General features: G+C 40.9%; 2 protein-coding genes across 3 annotated transcripts; both read right to left on the bottom strand.

The window, feature by feature from the left end:
• Window positions 1-1,711: 1,711 nt before the first annotated feature.
• sirt2 (sirtuin 2 (silent mating type information regulation 2, homolog) 2 (S. cerevisiae)) lies at window positions 1,712-10,716 on the bottom strand. 2 transcript variants are annotated; one of them, XM_030745242.1, is made up of 16 exons: window positions 10,626-10,716; window positions 9,460-9,506; window positions 9,227-9,275; window positions 7,301-7,411; window positions 7,137-7,178; window positions 6,918-7,024; window positions 6,238-6,294; window positions 6,069-6,137; window positions 5,865-5,994; window positions 5,725-5,784; window positions 5,590-5,645; window positions 5,431-5,507; window positions 5,204-5,255; window positions 5,039-5,106; window positions 4,315-4,381; window positions 1,712-2,664 (listed from the first exon to the last, which is right to left on the bottom strand). In XM_030745242.1, coding segments are annotated over exons 3-16 (1,038 nt in total). In that variant the 5' UTR covers window positions 9,228-9,275; window positions 9,460-9,506; window positions 10,626-10,716; the 3' UTR covers window positions 1,712-2,523. The 2 variants fall into 2 exon arrangements, with proteins under 2 accessions (XP_030601102.1, XP_030601101.1); XM_030745241.1 differs by lacking the exon at window positions 10,626-10,716 and adding an exon at window positions 9,655-9,670.
• Window positions 10,717-11,784: 1,068 nt separating this feature from the next.
• dmac2 (distal membrane arm assembly component 2) lies at window positions 11,785-14,389 on the bottom strand. The gene is made up of 6 exons (XM_030744501.1): window positions 14,309-14,389; window positions 13,727-13,911; window positions 13,317-13,397; window positions 12,420-12,559; window positions 12,112-12,274; window positions 11,785-12,008 (listed from the first exon to the last, which is right to left on the bottom strand). Exons 1-6 carry the CDS (start codon window positions 14,324-14,326, stop codon window positions 11,831-11,833), a joined length of 765 nt encoding a protein of 254 aa, XP_030600361.1. The 5' UTR covers window positions 14,327-14,389; the 3' UTR covers window positions 11,785-11,830.
• Window positions 14,390-21,247: the final 6,858 nt, after the last annotated feature.

Genomic DNA, 21,247 nt, shown 5'->3' with positions numbered 1-21,247 from the left:
ATAGCTGTAACCTCCAGTCCCATTGAAGTCTATGGGAAAACGGCATTTTGACTCGACTTCTGTAAACACTTTACTGGTGGGTTTATGGGCTCAATCACTCATTTTTGGGTGAATGAATAAAAAAAATGTCTGTTTTGTAATCTCTGTGGCACTATTTTTCAAAATGTCGGTATCTGTGATATGAAACTTGTGACAAGCCGTTAGCCAAAGAGCATGTGACTTCACATTTGGACCCACGTCTGCTCATCACATGCATTTTTTTAGAGACAGTGGAAACACTCATCTCAAGGCTTCAAGTGATGACATCATGGCAGCTACAGCCATCTTTTATACTAAGTTTTAGCTCCTCCTCCTTTTAAACCCAATCAGCTTTCTTCTGATTGGCTGCTTCTTGTAAACTGAAGGCTTAAACAATATGTGGGAGGGGCTTCTATGTTCACAGACAATGCTGTGTGCCTTATGTAACTCTCTCTAACATCATACTGAGCCAGGAGTAGAAAACACTGTTAGAAAAGGAGCATTTAGATCAATCTGAAGCATTAGCACCCATCATTTTAACTGTGACAGAAATAAGGGAAGCTCATAATAGGTCTACTTTCAGATCTTGTCAACCAGATTTTTAAAATGTTCTAAATATGACAAATTCGGTATACAAGGTACACTGAAATCTTGTTATATAGGTTACTCTATGTAGGGGACCTGGTATAAGTATTATGTGATGCTGAGTTCTCATGTAAAATCAGTTTCCTTCTAATTAATCTAAGAAGTTAATTTATTTGCTATAATAAACTACCTGGAGTACCTGGGATAAGTTGGAAATGTTTAAGAACAACAGCCTGTTTGGGGAAATCAGCATTCATTCTTATGCAGATTTATGCAGATAGATGCTCCGATATACAATTTACACCATATGGGGTATGGAGTAGAATGAGGCTCCAGGGCTAAAGTGGTATTTTTCTGGGTGGCACGGGAAGCAGTGGAGAGAGAAAAAACTCCAGGCTGTGAGAGGAAGCTGCCAACAAGACAGAGTCTGGGAGATCCACTACACTGTGGAATGCTATGAAATTTTTTTACATCCTTTAAACCAGTGGTTCCCAAATGGTGTGCCTTAAAGAAACAATATTTAAATTTCTTAAATATACATATTTTAGGTACTTCTTTCAATTAGAGAGGGGAATTTTATATGGGGCTCCTCCACTGAGCCACCTGGGTGGCTCAGTGGAGGAGCAGGTGACTATGTATGCCGCGAGGCGAAGTGCAGGCAGCACAGGTTGCCGCGTGTCTTCCCCAATATCTCCTCCCACCTTCCTGTCTCTCTATGCTGTCAAATAAAGCCACTATGGCCAAAAAAAAAAAAATTATATATAAAGAGGTCAAGCGCAACTATATGGTAGGCAGGCGCTCTTTTCACACAGCAGACATATATTGGCCTAATCTGGGCTGTAGTGTGACATAGTTATGATAGGCTGTGTGTGCCAGATGTTACCTGACACTGAGACCATATTTGGTAGGCCTGTGGCTGTGTTGTGGTAGTCATCACCTCTTGGTCAAGGTTGAATTTGGCCCAAAGAAAACTACATACCAGGAGCTTCATGGCACGGGTTTCCATGTCTGAGCAGCTCCTGTAGGCGGTTCAGTACTTTCATCAATAGTGTACATAACCACAGTTTAATCACCTCCTCTCTGACAGACTCAACAGAAGTGAAAATAATCAGCTTTGCAAAGGTAAAATTTATTGCAGTGGGTTGCACTGGTTCCCATAATATTGTACAGATGTTAATGTTATTGCATCCACCCCTGTATTTTTAAACTCACAAAACAATTCATGATCTTACATCGATCGCACAGTTTATAATTAAACTGGATCTTCCCATGCCCCTAAATCAAGATCTTGACTTTCTTTTCCATTATTTGCTTGTAAGCTATCATCGTTAAAAAGACGTGACAAAAAAAAAAAAACACGGTTAATTATAAATTGATACATTTTTAAAGAGTCACATGCCCAACTTCGGTCACCCAGCAGGAAGTTAAATATTGTTAGCAGGAAACTTATCGGCAAAACAGGTTTTGCTTAGGCAAAAACATGGCACCTAAAATAGTCTGCTTATCTTTAGAGAAAAGATCGATAAAAATCACATGTTCAACAGCTGGTTTGCAGATTCATTACAGCATTTTTGCAGTGTAACAAAGTCATGATCAAATGGTGCCAGTTTTGGAGATATTAACTGCAATGCACATGCACAAATCATGTGCTGCCGCTAGGTTAAAAAAGAAAAAAAAAAAAGCAACGTGCAAATGACTGATAAACACATGTGTAAAACACATGTGTAAAATGCTGGGGTGTCAGCTGTCCTGTGAGTTTTGCTCAGAAGAATTAACTGTCCACAGATGAAAAAGAACAGTGTGACAGACATCCACCACAACCAAGCCAAAACCCTTGTATCATAATATCACTTTATGGGCCAACTCCAATCTGTGACATCAATACAGCAGCTTCCTTTAATCAGGGAGCTTTTTAAGGAGTTACTCCTCAGCTTTGGGCTCTGGTGGCACTGATGCAGAGCTCGCCTTGGCTGCAGCTCCTTTGCTTTCACTGGACTTCTCTTTAGTGTCCTGACTGTCGATCCTGGCATGCTCCTTCTTCACCAACTCTTCCAGCTCTGCCTGTAGAGACGTAAAGGCCAAACAAGAGGTTTAACACAACTGAGGCACTAAGAAAAGCTAAAAGGAAAAAAAAGCTCGAGCTTTTTGTTGTATTGTGACACCTCTAGATCAATGACTTGCAACCACAACTTCACACAGAAAAATTTGAAAACAAGCTTTCTTGAGGTTGCTTGCTAGTATGGCTTTACTGCTCAAAATAAAATAAACGAATAAGGGAAGTTGAAAATCTTCGTCTAATTTGTTGACAACAAAATGACAAATGGAAACCAAAATCATCATCTGTTTGAGGGCTACAGTCACACCAAAAATCCAAAAGTTCAAAATCAAAACAAAAAGCACTCTCTGGACAGCATTTCCTTTTAAGGGAATAGTGTATTTTGTATATATTCATTTTTGTTTTCTTTCTTCTTTTAAACGTACTTTAGGAAGTTTGTAGTGCAGTAAAAATGAGATAAGGGCAGCATGACGGATGTTTACTATGATTACACAAAGATTATGTCGGAGCAGGTCATGGAAATAGGTATTTGTAATATTGATGTGTAAATAACAGGACATGAATAACTTGAGCTTATTATATTATATTATACTACAGTTTATTCCTCATAGCAGCATGCACACTATAATGTTATATTTATTATTCCCATATCTCAGTATAATTTCCTAAATGTTACCCATACAAACAAAGGCAGCAGAATTTTAAGAACATTTAATGAAAGTTTGACCTTAAAGAAGAGGTCATAGGTCCAAAGTAATGTGATGTTTAGAAGTCCCATTTATCATTCCCTATATGCCTAGATGCTGTTAATACAAACAATAGATGTAAGAAACAGGATAATACTATATAGAGCTATTTAAAACTATCACTTTGACATTCAGATCAATCTATTCACCCTGAGGTCAGAGGTCAAATGTGACATCCAGAGGTTCTCAATTGGCAGGTCTACAGATGCACCACTACATTTGTTCTCTGGCTAATTGAGCTGCACTGTCAGTAAAGGTCCCACTGAAGGACATCATGTCACCCTCATGGAGTCTGATTCTGACAGTTTTGTCAAATATGCACTGCAGTGTCTCTGAGCTCTGAATCCTGCTGCTCCTCCTCACATAAAGGAGCAAATACTGATCCTGCTGCTAGGCTGAAGCCCTTCTACGGCCCTGTACAGCTCCCCTAGTATAACAGTTCATCTCCTGATATCACCCTTACACTCTTGAGACTGTGCTGGGAGATCCAGCAAACCTACTTGTGACAGTGGCTGTGTAATCCTGGAAGAGCTGGACTACCTGTGCAACCTGAATTGGTTGCAAGCATCATCTCACGCTACCAGCAGTCACAAGGAGACTAGCAAGATGCAAAACTAGAGAAAAATCAGTCAGTAGCAATACAGAGACAGCAAAGGTCTGTGGCCACCACCTAAACATTTCCTTTTTGCCAGCTATCTTGTTGAAGCCTCTCTAGTGCACCTGTTCTCATCTGCACCAAAGCAGGTGAAATGGACTCACAATGGTTTCCGCATCCTAACTGGACAGATTGATCCCCAAAACTTAACTGGCTTTGTTATTGGTGTTAACCCTACACAACCAAGACCATGTCCAAAAAACATGGTACATTTAAAATAGGATAGGCTCTTGAAAGATAACATTGTAGCTTACCTTCCATCCCAAAAGTTCAGCAAGAGCCAAACAACCATCATCGCATGTACTGATATGAGCTACATCTCTGAAGGGAAGGGAAAAACAATCTGTGTTAGCATCCAGAGTTGGTTTCAAACCAGTTTTTTTATTTCCAGTGTTCAGTGGCAATATAATAATATAGAATAATATATTGTATACTGAGCTGCTGATATGGTAACAATACACACATCACTGAAGAAAGCAGTTGAATCACACACAATCCTCATATTTTAAACTCACTGCTACCAGTAGAGCTTTCTTAGTGGTTCAAAGGGAATCTGATAACTTGCTTTGTCAGAGAGGAGTGGACCATGATGTTTCAATTTCACAGAAACTACGACACTGAGCAACTTCATCATAAATTAGTTCAGTATGAAATAAATGTAGTGTATTTAAAGCATCTATTAATTCTATTTAGGACTTCATTATAGATAAGATTTTGGCACCCTCTGGTGGTGAAATGGCAAACTGCATGCCATCAATTCAGTTCAGACTAGGTGTGCAGAATACATAGAATATACAGTATATGTTTCACATAAAAATAACTAAAATCATTATATATATATATATATATATATATATATATATATTATATATTTTTTTCTCTGAGTATCTGTCCCAATATATTTGGCTAATATCTTATACAGCATAATATTCTGGTATATCTACAGTACACTGCAATCATTAAGATTCTCAGTATCACCTGTAAGCCTTGTCTGACTCAAAGTCCATCCCTTCTCCAAAACCAAACAAACCCATCATCGGATTAACCTGCAGAGACACAGGTGAAAACAAACCTGTGCAAAGAATCCAATAAATAGAACAGAGTCCTGATATAGGAAAGGAAAAGGAAGAAGTAAATGCTTACCTGCCCTGCTTTTTCCATGTTAATGAGCAGTCTGGGGCAACTTTTTGAAACCCTAAATGACAAAAAAAAAACAAAAACAAAAAAAAAAAAACACGCAGACACACACAGAATGTCCCATGACAACATGAATCTTTTATAATGGAGCTGTAGGACTGTGCTCTACTATCAGATGATTACTGCAGCAGTCTCTATGTTCAGACAGGATTGTGAAACTTGAGCTGCAGTACCTGCTGACCAGGCTCGCAAACGGTTGGACCTGCAGGGACGTCCCCATAACGATGAGAAGATCACAACGAGGAAAATCCTGACAGGTAAGAACATTTACTGTTACATCACATCCCCTCAAAATATGCCATCAGGCTCACAAGCCACCAAGGTGCTCTCACCATCTTCATCGAAGTGAAGAATCGGGCAGGTAGGTTTTCTCCAAAGAAGACAATATCTGCACAAGGAAAAGCAAAGGATCAAGAAATGCAAAGAGAGATTTTCTAAGTTATGTTACATTACTAACATCTACTGACCTGGTTTAACCAAACTGCTGCACTTGTCACATTTGGGAATGTCATCAGAAAAGATTTTCTCTACAAGACAGAGGAAGAAGGTTAAAAGATTTGAAATGGCTCAAATCAGAACAGCTCAACAATCCAGGGCAGAAAGACACCTTTCATCCAGTCCAGGCTGTACTCCTTTCGGCAGCAGAAGCTGACACAGTGTGACGTGTAGAATGTCCCATGAGCTTCGATTAGGTCCTCTCCTTCAAGCCCGGCTACTCGCTCCAGCGTGTCGATATTCTGCATAAACACAGGCGGAACTGTAAATGCAGAAATAGTGACTTAATTCATGTAAAGCTGAGTGTTTCTCCCACCTGTGTGTAGCAGCGTCTCAGGACCCCCTTGTCTTTCAACATCTTCATGAAATAGTGACAGATTGTTGGCTAAACACCAATAAAAGCCCAACATGAGAGAATGAACACACTGTGAGGTCGTGTATAGTTTTCTATATGACACAAATATCAGCAAGCTTGCATGTTCTACCTTAAACTGTCCTGGGTAAAGCTCCCGTGCCAAGGCAAAGAATGGCTCTGGATGTTTCTGAGATACAAGATGGAGAAAAAGATCACTTTTTTAACAAAAATAATCATGACAAATATCACAAGATGACTTTAGCGGTTACGCTTCTTCTTATTTTACCCTGTCACAGTGGTGCACGCTGATATTAAACATGACCAAACACTCATTTTCTGACAGTTTTTTGTTCTACAATTCATGCAGTATGATGCCAGTGAGAGCAGATAACCTTAACATGGAATCTTCTGTTTGTCAGGGGCAGCCCATCACAAGAAAGCTGGTTTAAAGGGAGGGAAGAGGAAGCCAAAGCAACTTGTTTCAGATAGTGGATGAATTAAGGGGCTGATTTTGAACTGTGAATCATGTGAACCTATTCTATTAGAGTCCAAGAATCAAAATAAGGAGCTAGAAATGAACACAAAAAGTACCGATTAAAATTGCAGTTCATTGACTGAAGTATGAGTTATGGTTTGATGTGTATAATGTGAGGCTGACATGAATTAATACATTGTTTTTTTTATGTCAATATTAGTAAAAAGGAAAAGTTAGTGACTTTTTTAAGAAGTGAAGTGAAATTTTTAGGAAGTGGGAAAGTTTTTATAGACACTGTCATCCTTCAAGCAGGTCCAAAACAATCTCTCACAAACCTTAAAGTAATCTATCTGGAAAATAGCCTCTGGGTAAGGCAAGTTGTATTTTTGCAGGTTTGCATACAGGCCGGTTCCTGGTGAGCGAAAATCTGGGATTCCAGCAGCTGTAGAGAGAAATTATGTTCAGTTACTCATTAATAACAATAACCGATTGAAGGGATGATCATCAAGCCGTTTAAATGTTTATTCTGTGCTTATTAAAGCTGAGACACTCACATGTGGATATTCCTGCTCCAACCATACAGATGATGTTTTTACCTGCATGAAAGCAGAGACGCTTGTGGCTCAATCAATAATAACTGCATTGTGGAAACAGGCTCGTAAGCAGTAAACTGATCCACTCTGGTGGAGGGGAAGAGTAGAGGCAGACAAAGACTCACATTTGCCACTGTTTATGTATCGCGCCACTCCATCCAGAGTCAGCTCATCCAGGACTTTCTCTGCTGAACCGAGGCCCAGCGTGCTGGAGAAGAGGTTACGCAGGAAGTCCACTGATGGAAACAAAGAAAATCACACAAAGGTACAAATCAATAAATTGAGTCAAAAGGCAGCTCCTAGTTTAATGAAACTGTGCTCACATAGCTCAGCACAGCCACTACATTTGTAGGAAAATGCAGAGAACACTAGGACTGTAACGACTCATTGAGTAACTCCAGTCACTTGATTATAAAAAATCCTCAACGCAAATTTTTTTGTTTTGATGCTTCGTTTAAACTCTGTATCACTCAGGTGTCACCGTGTAATCGTGACATTTGTGACTAAAAATAAACCAGCAATAGAAACATATTTAGGAGGACGCATGTAAATAAAAAGTGTAACATTAACCTCATGCAGCCCCCAGTTTTTCAACAAAATGATTGATGACGCAACATAAGCAGTGAAGATGATGCCGTCACAGTTTAACATGGAGCTGGAGTCTGTCTACACACGCAGCCATTACCGAGACTCAAGTGGAGTGAAACCGCTTGTTCCTGTAACTGCCATAAAAACCTTTACTGGGAAACAACTGGAGGAAGTCCTTCATCAAACAACCTGATCAGCAAGCTCCAACATGCAGAAAAGCATCATTTGTAGCTGCTCACATCCACCACCGTTTGTTTTACACAGTGAAAATCTACAGTAAAGCTACAGAAGTTTGTTACCTTAGTCTAATTCCATGTTTAAATCAGGCAGCTGCTGAAGGCTGACAGCAGCCGTCCTGCTTTATATGGCAGCAAAACCTGCAGCAAGCAGGGGTGAGTCTAAAGGGGGGCATGGGGTGTACAAGACCATGTTTATTTAAAGGTTACAGTAACATTATTTAGCAGATTTACATTAATATAAAATATAAATGAATTTTTCTTTCTTTAAAAATATAAAAATAAAGTTTCTTTTCTTCGTAGACCAGTAAAAATATCCATGGGCCAGTAAAACTCTGAGCCACTGACCTGGGGGTGTTGGGTTGGACACTGAAATATTAACATTAATTTTTAACATGTACACCATCAGAACATATATTTTCTGCATCAAAGCACAAGACAAATGTTAGAATGTTATACGCTCGCTTTTCTTCATGCTTCTTTAAAGGCTTACAGACACACAGACTGACTCATTCACTAGCACACTTAAGCACGCAGACAAAAGCACATACACATGAACACACACCAAATTTACCTCATCCAGGTGATACAACACTGCCAGAATTCTTTTTCTGCTTCCTCTTAATGTAAGAAAACTTTACATGTAGAAGAAAGGTTACCTTTTATTATGCCTTAATTTAGGTTGCGTGCATACCTTATTGTATTTGACATCACTGTACTTGTGATTATTTTTGCAGATAATTTTTTAAGAAAATGTTTGCTTTAAAAAATATGATTTTAATATGGCATATAAATAAAATGAAAAGTTTTAGTTGTTTGCCAGAAGTTGCAGTTAAAGTATTAAAAACATTTCAATTTCTAAACTGGGAACCAATGAGCAGTTCATTTCAAGACCTGTTTTTTCTCTTTTGAATATTTATTATTGTTCAGTAATAGGTCAACAGTATTTCTTATCCAGTTACTCGATTACTAAAATAATCGATAGCTGCAGCCCTAGAGAACACTGAGTGGTCATGAGAGGTACACACCTTGGGATTTGGCCACTAAGAAAAAACACATTATACTACTGGATTTCAGATTGGCACACTAATAAAAAAAAAAAAAAAAAAAAAAAAACTAACAGCAGAAAAATCAATATAACATTGAACCAGTGGTAACACTGATTGTAACCAGTAAATAACAGTAAAAATGAAAACACGGGTCTTGCGTGTTTGGATCTTCACGTACTGTCTGAGTCTCCGGCAGCCTCGTCCTCACTGCTGTCGTCGGACTGTTCCTGCACAGGAGACAAGAGACATATCAAACTCAGCTACAGTGCACTTAAATATTGCTGAGACAGTCTGCTTCCTCGTCTCCATCTCCTGTCTCAGACACTGACAGACGAACGCTCTGTTTGGATTTTGCGCAGCTGACTGACAATAGCCACATCTAGCTGCTAACATTCACAGTGGTTTTCTTACCTCTGGTTCGGGCGTAACCTCCTCCTCTTCTTCTCTTTTAGGAAGTTCTACAGATGCAAAACAGCAAGTCAAACTCAACGCCCCCTTTACGTATAAGTGATGCACCTAGCTTTGACGCTAGCTGCACTAGCGCACAGAAACACCGACACACTGATGAAGTTTTACCCAAATTTAGCAATCAGACAGCCGTCCTACCTGACGTATCAGACATTTATCCGTCTACTGGGCCCGCTACACCACAAGCGTCCTGATGACAATCGATTTAAATGCCGAATTGCAAGTGTTATGACAGGTATCGTACACACAGCCAGCGGTTCCGCTTTGTTGTTGTCCGTCACAAACACGGTCCGTGCTTACTCTGTTCAACTTCACAAAGAATGTTTAGTTCCTACCATCGATGAAGGCCTCTCGGTACTGACGTTTGGCTCAGAAATGTGGTTCGGAGCACCCAGGCCACGTGACCACGGCTGACTGAGGTTTTGGTGAGTTTCACCTGTTTCGACAGGTGGTTGTTAATATTAATGGGAAAGGTAAAGGCTTTAAGCTTTTAATCGTATTCCATATTCCAGTGCTCCTTGCTGGATTTCATCAGTTACTTGATTCACACGTGGCTCCACCGTAGATGAAACATCTACAAAAAATATTGGGGCCTACACTTTGCCTGCTCTACCTACAAACTGGCAGCATTTATGTTACTGTAACACAACAGGGGGAAAACAGTATTTGCTGAAACCCAATGTAATTAGAGTCACAGCTTGATGTCTTTAACAATCTCAAAGTTTTCCTTGTTGTGTTGTGCGGCAAAACATCTATCTATCTAATCCTTATTTAGAATTGTGTAATGCTACTTTCAGTATGTGATGATAGCAAAAGTGGCCGCTGGCTGTCAGTTCGAAACCTCAATACAATCCCGTTTCAGTGTTTCACAAAGCCTCACTTTGCCCATCACTACCACTGATCACAGTACCTGATATTCTAATAAATATCTCCAGTAATCTCCTGTATTAAGTAAACTAATTGTTACTTAGCATTTGAAATAATTACACATTTTGTACTTTAAGCTCCCATCACTATCTAATGTGATGAGTAGCAGTAGCTTTTACAACACAGCATGGTCTGTTCACAAAAAACTGGCTACCAAATCATTTCAGATGGTTTTTACATACAAAGGCAGCAGAAGTTTCTTCAGCCACATTCACTCTTCGCTCATACAGTAGGTGTCTTCATCAGTCCACTGACACTGCTGCAGAACAAGGCTCACACTGGATTATGGGCTTTAGTTTCCTCACATAAGCTCCCACAGTGGCGATTACAAATACATACAGACATGCTGTGATGTGTCACCTGGTTTGCATTACCTTTTAAACACGCGACAAGAATTCATAAGTAGAGGTTAAAATAATTGTCACACGCAAAAAAATCTTTATTCTTCTTCAGTCTTTATTATATTTACATTCAGCAACAACTGCTTGAGACAGAAACAATTTAGCTGACATAAAGATTTACATCATAAATGCGCACATACATATAAACTGATTCTGATTTTCAGTAAGCCACCGTGCCCTGGATGAAAATGCAAGATAATCCAACCACCATGAAGCAATACAAGTTGGTTCCACACTTCCTGTGTTTATGTGTGTTTTCACGTGCTGTTATCTACTTGGATGCTGCCTATGTTCAATCAATCGATCACCGATCATGAGGGATCATGAGTAGTGTTGCAAGCAGTTACTGGAGGGTGATGGCAGTCGATGGTAAAAATGATTGCTAAAGCCCCCAGTCACACAGCCCTACAGACCATCAGTGACCCCCGGCAACCATCTGTTGCTAGTGAAAAATGTGTATTCCACATCCAGTTGGCAAAAACTTCCTTGTGCTAGCACTGGTTGCCATCATATTGCTGCAGTCATAGTTTAAATGGAATTGACAAACTTGTCTACAAACACTGTAGCAGCCACAGCAATCACTAAGAGGTTTTTGGTTTTACTTGTAATTGCTGCTCCCCATTAGGGCCAAGAAAGACAGTTTAGCAGGATATGCTCTGAGTGGGGCTACCTCGAGATTGGCAAGCTAGTGACACCTAATGGATATCAGGGTGGCCAATTCCATCTTTTGTATACAGTTGATGATTAGTAGTGATGAAGCTGTGGAATTCAGTCAGTTAAAAACTCATATTTATATCATTTCGCTGCACTAACCAGACAAACTGGCTCTGCTATTTTTGTGTCAGTGGTGTCCACTGCCCATCTCCATGCTACATTACCACCATCTCTCACAGGCTGCAGTTGATGAGGTGGCACATGAACAGACAAAAGAGCTCTCTGAGAGGATTCTGTCCGTTTCCGCTCTGATGTCTATGCCAATCCACGTGCTACCTCCGTCTTTGTGTTTGCTCCTCTTCCTTGTCCTCTTCTCCCACCTTACTCAGATCGTGGTCGTAGCCATTAGCTGTGATCTGGCACTGTGGTAACATTTCCTCCAGCAGGATGATGACCAGCCCAGGATTTGAAATCCCAGGGAGGGATGAGACATCCAGATGCTTCAGTCCCCTGCAGCCCGCACAGAAAATAGAATCAAAAAGAAGTATTTATAATAGAATCAGCCACTGCTGATCGTAACTAGGCTAGACTAGGTGTGTTTTGGCTCATTTACTTGAGATTCCTGAGCGCAGCCAGGCCGCCTGTGGAGATGTGTGGACAGTGGGAAATGTCTAGCTCCTCCAGAGAGTCCTGGAACATATGAAGCCTGGCCAGGAACCAGTCGTCCACTTGAGGGCAGCCTTTTAATTTTAGAGTCCGCAAAGATCGCTGCCTCTCTGTGATGACAAATCAGATCAGAAACTAGACTTGCACACTGAATATCATGGACATTAATCAACAGCAGGTGAAAAAAACAAACGGCTTTAAAAGATGAAAAGGAAACTGAAAAAAATTAAACAAGGTTAAGTTTGAGCTCAATACCCAGATTATCAAGTCCTGTGTAGCTGATGGCAGTGTAGCTCATGTCTACTTCTTCTAGAGGTGTGTTTTCATGATTCAAGAAGTCCCAGCTGAATTTGCCCCTCCGGTTTGCACGAAACCACTCTGACTGACCGACGTACCTGAGAATCATGGACCACAGCAGCACAAAGACAAGACTCAAACACATAAAAAACATTATCAAAAACAGGCAGACACATGGTTGTGAACAGTCGTCCACCGAACGTCTTCTCCGTGTACACAGTGTATAATTACTGTTTTTTTTTGTTTTTTTTTAATTAACATTTTTAAACTATTTACAGTTTTATACATCTAATCATTTGTTGCATTGGGAACTTAATGCATCAGGCGCTTAGAATTATCAACTCACTGTCCACAACGACAGTATCATGAACTCAGGAATGCTGTTACTCAAATGTGAAGTCAGTTAGCTCAGTAGGATGTGTGTGAATTCAGGGTGATTATTGCTTTGACAGTTTCTTTGCCAAAGCAATACCCACCCTGAATTCACGCACTCACCCAGTCTAACTATGCAATATCCACATCTCGGTGCAATATTTATATTATTCATACTGAACAATACCTATCACTCCTATAATATGCAATATTCATTCACCAAAGTGCAATACTCACCCACTGCACATCATATTTATATGTATAGGTTTATCTTAGTTTTGTTATAATTCTATTTTATTTTATATATTTATGTGTGGACTTTCTACAGTGCGGCACTGAAACAGGAGTGGCTTTCCAATATCACTGTACATTCTGTATAATGACAAATAAAGGCATTCTATTCTATTCTATAAGTGTTAGACCCAAATGTATACCTACAGTGTATCTACAAAGAGTGCAGAGACAAGGGAACAAGGCGCTTACCTAAATCCTCCCTTCAGACTCAAGATGAAATATGCTGATGCTATGTCGTGCCCATGAAAACTCTGTGTGTAGCCAAAGTAACTGGAAGAAAGTAAAGAAAAGTCAGTTGTCCTTTTGTAAGCTTGTGGGCATCCCCAGCACTTATTCCTTTTCTTATTACACCCAACTGACGTGCACATTAAGCTCTTTACATAAAAACAGATGTATACATATGTTTGCCAAAAGCTCAGTGTGAATTTTATTTTAGTACAATGATTTTTAATTTTGCTTTAATGCAATAAGAAGTATGACTTTAATTGCTGCTGTAGCTTTAATCACTTAATTGCTCCTGGAGTACGCCCAGCTATAGACAGCAGCAGCAGCAGAAATGGCTCCATCTCCAGGTTAAAAACTCCCAAAATTAGTCTTACACATTCTTCCTCCTTAGCTGGTTTCTTTTCGCTTGAGACCTCCAGCTCAGGAGCATCTCCACATCATAGAAACGCTGGGTGAGGAAGAGGAGGAGCCTCTTCTGCAGAGGAGAAGTTGAGCTTGTGCTCCATTGTCGCTTAGCAACAAGGAGGCAGAGAGACCGCTGGCAACATCTGTGTAGAGACTGCGCGCAGAGACAGGAAACGGGATGGAGGACACGAAGAGAGACAAAATCACTGGCAGCTCATGTCTATGAATCTTTCACACTCTTATATCAGCCTAGCTTTGTTTCTGCCCATTCAGCCACAGCTACAGTGCTGATGTTTTGCCGTAATTACGTATAAATGTTAACGTAAAACTTGTCTCACACACACACACACACACACACACACACACACACATGCACTCACGGGTCATTTCTAAGATTAGCTAACGTTATATTTATCGTGTTTATGGTTTCGCTATCTTGCAATAATCCTAAAAACACCATACGCTACAAGCTTACTGACCCTACCTTAGGTACAACATATAAGCTAGCCAGCTCAGTGCAGTAATTTATCGAAATTTGAAGGGTAACTTACCACCAAGGGGGCCGACATGTTGACGCCGTTCGACAGAAAGTCGGAAGGGACAAACCTCACGATTCCGCATCCAGCAGTTTCTCAGCATATTGTTGTTTTCCGTGTTCACCGCGAGGTGTCGCTCACTTCACGTCCAGACCAGACCAGATGAGGCTGAGCGGACCACAGACACACAAGTTCTTCCCTTATAAATATATAATAATAAAACTCAAATGTGCAGACGGACACAGCGAAGTGTAATGCTGTAATAGAAAACTTAAGAGAAAAATTACTTGAAAATCTTGCAAGTATAATCTAATTTAATATATATTAAAATCACTCAATGTAGAAAATAATCCATTTATACTTTATCATTTGAGTTTTATTATTATATATTTTACTGCTGTTGGAGGGCAAAGTGTTGTATTTCAAAGGCATCAGAAGAAGGGGGTCAAAAATGCTTCGATCCACCCTCTGCCAGGTTACACCCCAGTCCCACTGAGTGAAACATTACAGTCAGCAGGTGCACAGCCTTTCCTCCAGCACAGTGCACATACAGGCAGGTTAATAGACACAGAGGAGCATCTGTGGAAGGAACTGTGTAAATAAGATGTCAGCCACAACTTGTCAAGTTGTCAGTGTTTCTACTAGTATGCTAAATAATCTTAAGACAATGTTGCCTAATCTTCTTGTTTTTAAGAATGATTCCCTAAAAATTACCATGAAACATAGCTAGTATGACATTACCCAATGTGCAGAAATGTACGAGCTTTAAAAAAAAAAAAAAACATCCATCTATCCATCCATTTTCTTCCACTTAGCTGGGGCCGTGTCACGGGGCAGCAGCCTAAGCAGAGAAGCAGCCCAAGATGTTCCCAGGCCAACCAAGAAATATAATTACTCCAGCGTTTCCTCGGTCTGCCCTGGGGCCTCCTGCTGGTAGGATATGCCTGGAACACGTTACCCAGAAGGTGCCCAGGAGGCATCCTAGTCAGATGCCCGAACCACCTCAACTGGCTCATTTTGATGTGGAGGAACAGCGGCTCTACTCTCAGCCCTTCCCAAATGACTGCACTCCTTACCCTGTCTCTAAGGGAGAGGCCAGCAACCCTTCAGAGGAAGCTCATTTCTGCACTTGTATTTGTGATCTAATTCTTTCGGTCACTACCCAAAGCTTGTGGCCATAGGTGAGGGTAGGTATGTAGATCAACTGGTAAATTGACAGCTTCGCTTTAATGCTCAGCTCTGTCTTTACCACGACTAATCTGTTCCCCTCACTCGTGCACAAGACCCTGAGATACTTAAACACCTCCACAACTCGCCCCTGACCTGGAGTGGCCACTCCACCTTTTTCCAGCTGAGGACCATGGCCTCAGACTTAGAGGAGCTAATTCTCATGCATACCACTTCACACTCGGCTGCAAACTGCTTCACTGCGAGCTGGAGGCCACCACCTGATGAAGCCGACAAGACCACATCATCCACAAAAAGCTGAGATGAGTTTCTGAAGCATTCCCCTACTTGGCTAAGCCTAGACATTCAGTCTCCAAAAATTATGAACAGAATCAGTGACAAAAGGCAGCCCTGGCATAGTCCAACTCCCACAGTCTGACTTATTACCAGCAATGCAGACCAAAGTCTCACTGCAGTTGTACAGGGACTGAATGGGTCATAACAACAGGCCAGACACCCCATACTCCCACAGCACCCCTCCCCACAAGACACCCCAAGGGATGCAGTCAAATGCCTTCTCCAGGTCCATGTAGACTAGATGGGCAAACTCCCACGCACACTCAAAAATGCTGGAGAGGATAAAGAGCTGGTCCAGTGTTCCACGACCAGAACCAGGATGAATGCCTTGTTCCTCTTGAATCTGAGCTTCGACTAACTGACGAACTCTCCTTTCCAACACCTAGCTATGTTGCTTTTACTCAGTATTATGTGCTTAACCTCTTTGAATTTTTCTATTATAGTTTGACCTTTGTAAAATATGCCATTCTGTTGACAGTAGTTGACAGCATCCATATTTGTGATTGGCCATATGCTGCCAGCATTCCCTCTTCTTTGCAAACATGCTCAAGTGGATAACCAGCTTGGCAGGATCCGATTGCTGACATTAAGGTAAAAGATGCCAGATAAGGAAAATATATCCTCGGCATGTTGAACTTCCTTCGCAGTCAGGCCCCTGAAGCTTCCATCATGCAGGTACAAAGACAAACATTTCAGCTCAGTGACAGCTCAGCTGTAAAGAAGTGCTGTAGCATGATAAAGTGTTGAACCACAACTTCCACAGCCCTTTTCACAGCATGCTGACTGACTGTACATTTGGTTGTGTCTCTGAAGCACAAAGACAAATCATGTCTAATACAATGATGCTGCAAAGATCTTTTACCCTCAGAATGTCAGGGGTTACTAGTTCTCCCAGCTCGAGTTAGTAAAGCTGCACACATAGAAACAAGAAAAAAACCAAACAGATACAATGTTTATGTATCAGGTTGTGATTTCAAGATTTCCATTACAGACCAGATCCCCAATTTGAATGCCTGCTTCCAGAGCCTACAGACACTCAGAGTTTGTTGTAGATGTCAGCTCTGAGGAGGAGTCCCATGAGCAAGCTGATAAGGTATGACAACCATGTGTACACAAAACAGTTAACCTCAGGATTCATCAAACACCTGGCTCACAAAAGAAATGCCAACCTGTATTTTCATTTATTCTTACCAACTGTTTTATGGACGCCATAAAATAAAATCTCTACCATAATTTCTGGGCCCTCGACCTGTTCAACACGTTCTTTGCTACCTTGACTTAAGAGTTCCTTTTACTTGAGCTAAGGTGCCAAACCCAACTCCTGAAAAACAACCCCACACAATAATCCCCCCTCTACCACACATGGCACACTACAGTCAGACAGGTACCGTTCTCCTGGCAACCGCCAAATTGAGACTCATCCATTGGATTGCCAGATGGAGAAGCGTGATTGGTCACTCCAGAGAACACGTGTCCACTGCTCTAGAGTCCAGTGGCGGCGGCGTGCTTTACACCACTGCATCCGACGCTTTGCATTGCACTTGGTGATGTAAGGCTTGGATGCAGCTGCTCTGCCATGGAAACCCATACCATGAAGCTCTCTATGCACTGTTCTTGAGCTAATCTGAAGGCTACATGAAGTTTGAAGGTCTGCAGTGACTCTGCAGAAAGTCGGTGACGACTGTGCACTATGAACCTCAGCATTCACTGACCCTGCTCTGTCATTTTACATGGCATGCCACTTTGTGGCTGAGTTCCCAATCACTTCCACTTTGTTATAATCCCACTAACAGCTGACTGTGAAATATTTAGTAGCGAGGAAATTTCATGACTGGACTTGTTGCACAGGTGGCATCCTATCACGGGACCACTCTGGAATTCACTGAGCTCCTGAGATCGACCCATTCTTTCACTAATGTTTGTAGAAGCAGTCTGCATGCCTCGGTGCTTGGTTTTATACACCTGTGGCCGTGGAAGTGATTGGAAAGCCTGATTTCAATGATTTGGATGGATGAGCGAATACTTTTGGCAGTATACTGTATTTGTACTATACTATGTACCTCATTGCAATGGCTTTGTGACACACACAAAGATAACACTCTGTGCTTTGATAGACTGTAATAATTTGCCTCCTCTACAGGAAGGTCAGAGATCAGCTGGTTTCTCTGGAGCTGGTGGGAAATTTGCATTTTCTCAAGATCCAAGTACAAAACACCAGTGACAACTGATTCGATAGCACCTTCCTCCCACCCATCAATGATACTAAAGTCATTGTACAGATTTGCAAAAAAAAAAGAAAAAAAAAAGGTATGCTCTTTCTGCTGCTGTTTGCATTCTCCTGTTTTGCCTCTTAAATATTCATTGCATTCAAATAGCAGTCTACTACTGACATGGCAGTCAATATGCTTCTGAATCATTCACCTCAAGGCATGCAGCTCTGTGTCAGTATTACTTCTTTATTGAATTTCCCTCCAAGCACTCAGTGTTTTTTCTCTCTAAAACCACAGGGAGATAAGGCAGCGTGTGAAATGCCACTCATCAGACAGATGTGCTACTGAAAAACAAGCCAACACCACATTTCCTTTTCCATGCATGCACACATCTCCCTACATACGGAGACCTCCTGAGCCATCAGTATGACATGACGGGTGGCTCGCACCTGCTGCTGGTGCACACAATTTTCCCGAGTGTTTGCTGAGGGCTGGCAGAGAAAAGAAATTACAGTCGAAAAAGATCGCATTGGTATGACGGTGATGCGGGGTTCAGTGCTATGAGCTCTGTGGGTAGTCCATGTAATGCAGCAATAATCATAAAACATACTGTCATAATATTTTAAATATCTTGTGTATTTTGTATCACACATCTCACACGGTCAATACAGTGGAAAGACTGCAGAAGGAGGAGAAGGCAGCAACAAAGTAAGAGTCTCTGTGGAGCAAATCACATTACTGAAGGGATGGCTGAATGAGCATATGGACCAATGAAGTAAAAGAAGTAACTGGCAGGGGTAATAAGTGAATTGATTAGTGCACAGAATAGATGGGCTGCTTGCTAGGCCAGAATTTCAATGCTTTATTAGAGGTTGTTAGACAATGCTTCTGTTCCCCTCATGGTTAAAGTGCTTTTGTGTGGGTTTGTGAATGCTTTGACTCCAACTGTCAGAACCATTGACGATCATAGCATGTGATCAGTTTGAGATATTCAGAAAATAAGTATTCTGCTTTCGGCTCTGCTCAGAAACACCCAGATACAAACTGTCAGAAGCCTTTCTGTTCACTTCACTGTATTATTGACAGGCTTTTCCCATATTTCACATGAGATTTGATGCATTGTATTCATATGTGCCTTAATGGTCCGTGCATTAGCTCAAAGTTTGAGTTTTAAAAAGTTTATACCGCACATGCTGCCAGTCTATGCGATAAAAAAGAAAATTATGCTTTCAGCAAATGCATCGGCGAGGTAGCATTATATTCTAAAATAACAGCCAAGAACACTGGCATTAGATCAGTTATGGCTTTCCTGGGCACGCTGTATATAAAACCTGGGCTCTTGCCCAACATGCTTTTTGTGAAAAGAGCAGTACAGGTTACATCTGCAAAAGCTGCCGTCCGCTTCTACAGAACTGGCCAATTAGGATCACTGAGACGACCGTGACTTGTTTGAATGCATGACTGCATTTTGTGCATGAGTGATTTTTCATTTTTAACAGTCAAGTTAGAATCAGGCAAACAGTAACATTAATTAATAGCTTTATTGTCCCATGGAGATATTTTTGCTGTTTCTATCGTTACAGCGTAGAATAAAGACATTAATTAAAGAAGACAAGTGAATTTGACCAGTGGCGACACAAAACAATTTAAACATTTTTCTTTTTGCAATTCCTGCACAAAATTACACAATCCTGTCTTCAAGAGAAGAGCAGGCTTTGATCCCAAGATCCAGTATGTTTTGGTCTCGACATCCTTTTTTTAGCGTTTATGAAGCACACCAAACTGCACACAGACGTCTCCTTCTATTTATAGGCTGTGAGCTTTCTTTTTTAATGGTAATGATTGATTGTACTGTTTTACTGTCACTGTGAGCTCTCTGGTGTTCCTCTGTGGCAGAGGGGAAATCAATAAATTCAATGAATCCTTACATACAACATATTCTGGTTTCCTGCTGGGCCTGTGTGAGAACTATTTTACGCACATTTTTCTGCCGTCAGTCAGCCTGATGTCAACAGTTTGTCCTGCCGTTCTCCTTTCAGATTCTCAGCTACTGACAGAGTTGCACCTGAAGACGTTGATGCCAGAAAGAGGCTGGAGTCTCAAGTTTAATGTAGATTCCAAGACTGCAGACTCATAATATTATTGAGAAATCTTTAATTTCATCAGCATTTCCCCAGAAGAACCAGATGTCCATGGACACTGTTTCCTGTTCTAAATCTGGACGGCCAGTCGTTCGCCTTTTTAAGAGACTCCTTACATGTAAATTGGCTGAAAAATTATAGGTGAAAAGATGCCTTTTTAGGCTGTTATAAATGGTTAATTGAACCTTATTACAGTCATTTACCAATTCACATTTTCTGCTGATTCGAGGTCTAAAACATGTCTGAAATGGTACACAGCTGTCCAGACTGGTGTCAGCTTAAATTTGGTTTCCCTCATATTAGGGTGGAATTGTCATGGTAGGCAATGTCATCTCACAGCAGACGGATTTGGGTTTGAATGTACTGATCATTTTTGGAGTTGAGGACGGATGTTGAGGAGGAAGAGATGTCCTTTTTTTCTTCTCAGCCAAATTTGGATATGAAGGGGCATCTTTTTCTACCTGTCTTTTCAACAACTTGAAAAAACTCTCAGTGCTGTTTAGCTGTTTAATAAAAGACAACTTTTCTTACCAGCATTTAGTAAAAATAAAGGACCAGATGATTTTTATTACTTCCTTACAATTGACAGAGGGTGTACTTCCTTTTTCACGACTCGAATCCTCACATTTACTGTGATACATGCTACTCTGCCTCACATAAATCCACTATTCCTTCTATTTGCTTGGCAGACTGTCATTAAGTTCAAAGCAATTCACGGCATTCGAGCAGCATTAGAGCAAACTAGAAGAAAACTCCTACAGTTCCAAGAACAAGAATGTAATTTTTACCCGCACTTGTTAGATGCTCATCATTGTTGTTATTTCTCATGCTGGAAGAGGCGAATCTTCTACCAGTGCTGTCAGCAGATGAAATCTAAGGTCTCCCGGTTCCTGCTCCCCTTTGGCTCGGCACTTTTTTACTGTGAGTTAGAGTAAGTGATGGCCCTGTGGGAAAGCCATTAACCGCTGATGGTCTCTCTTGTTCTTTCTCTCTCGCCTCTTTCCTCAATTTTCGGCGGAGATGTAGTAAAGGCACACACTCAGACACACATTCTGCATGCACACATACACAAAGTGCTG

This window comes from Archocentrus centrarchus, chromosome 13 (assembly GCF_007364275.1).
Source record: "Archocentrus centrarchus isolate MPI-CPG fArcCen1 chromosome 13, fArcCen1, whole genome shotgun sequence".
Classification (NCBI taxonomy): Eukaryota; Metazoa; Chordata; class Actinopteri; order Cichliformes; family Cichlidae; genus Archocentrus; species Archocentrus centrarchus.
The sequence above is the reverse complement of the archived record's forward strand: the minus strand, read 5'-3'. Positions and strand labels throughout refer to the sequence as shown.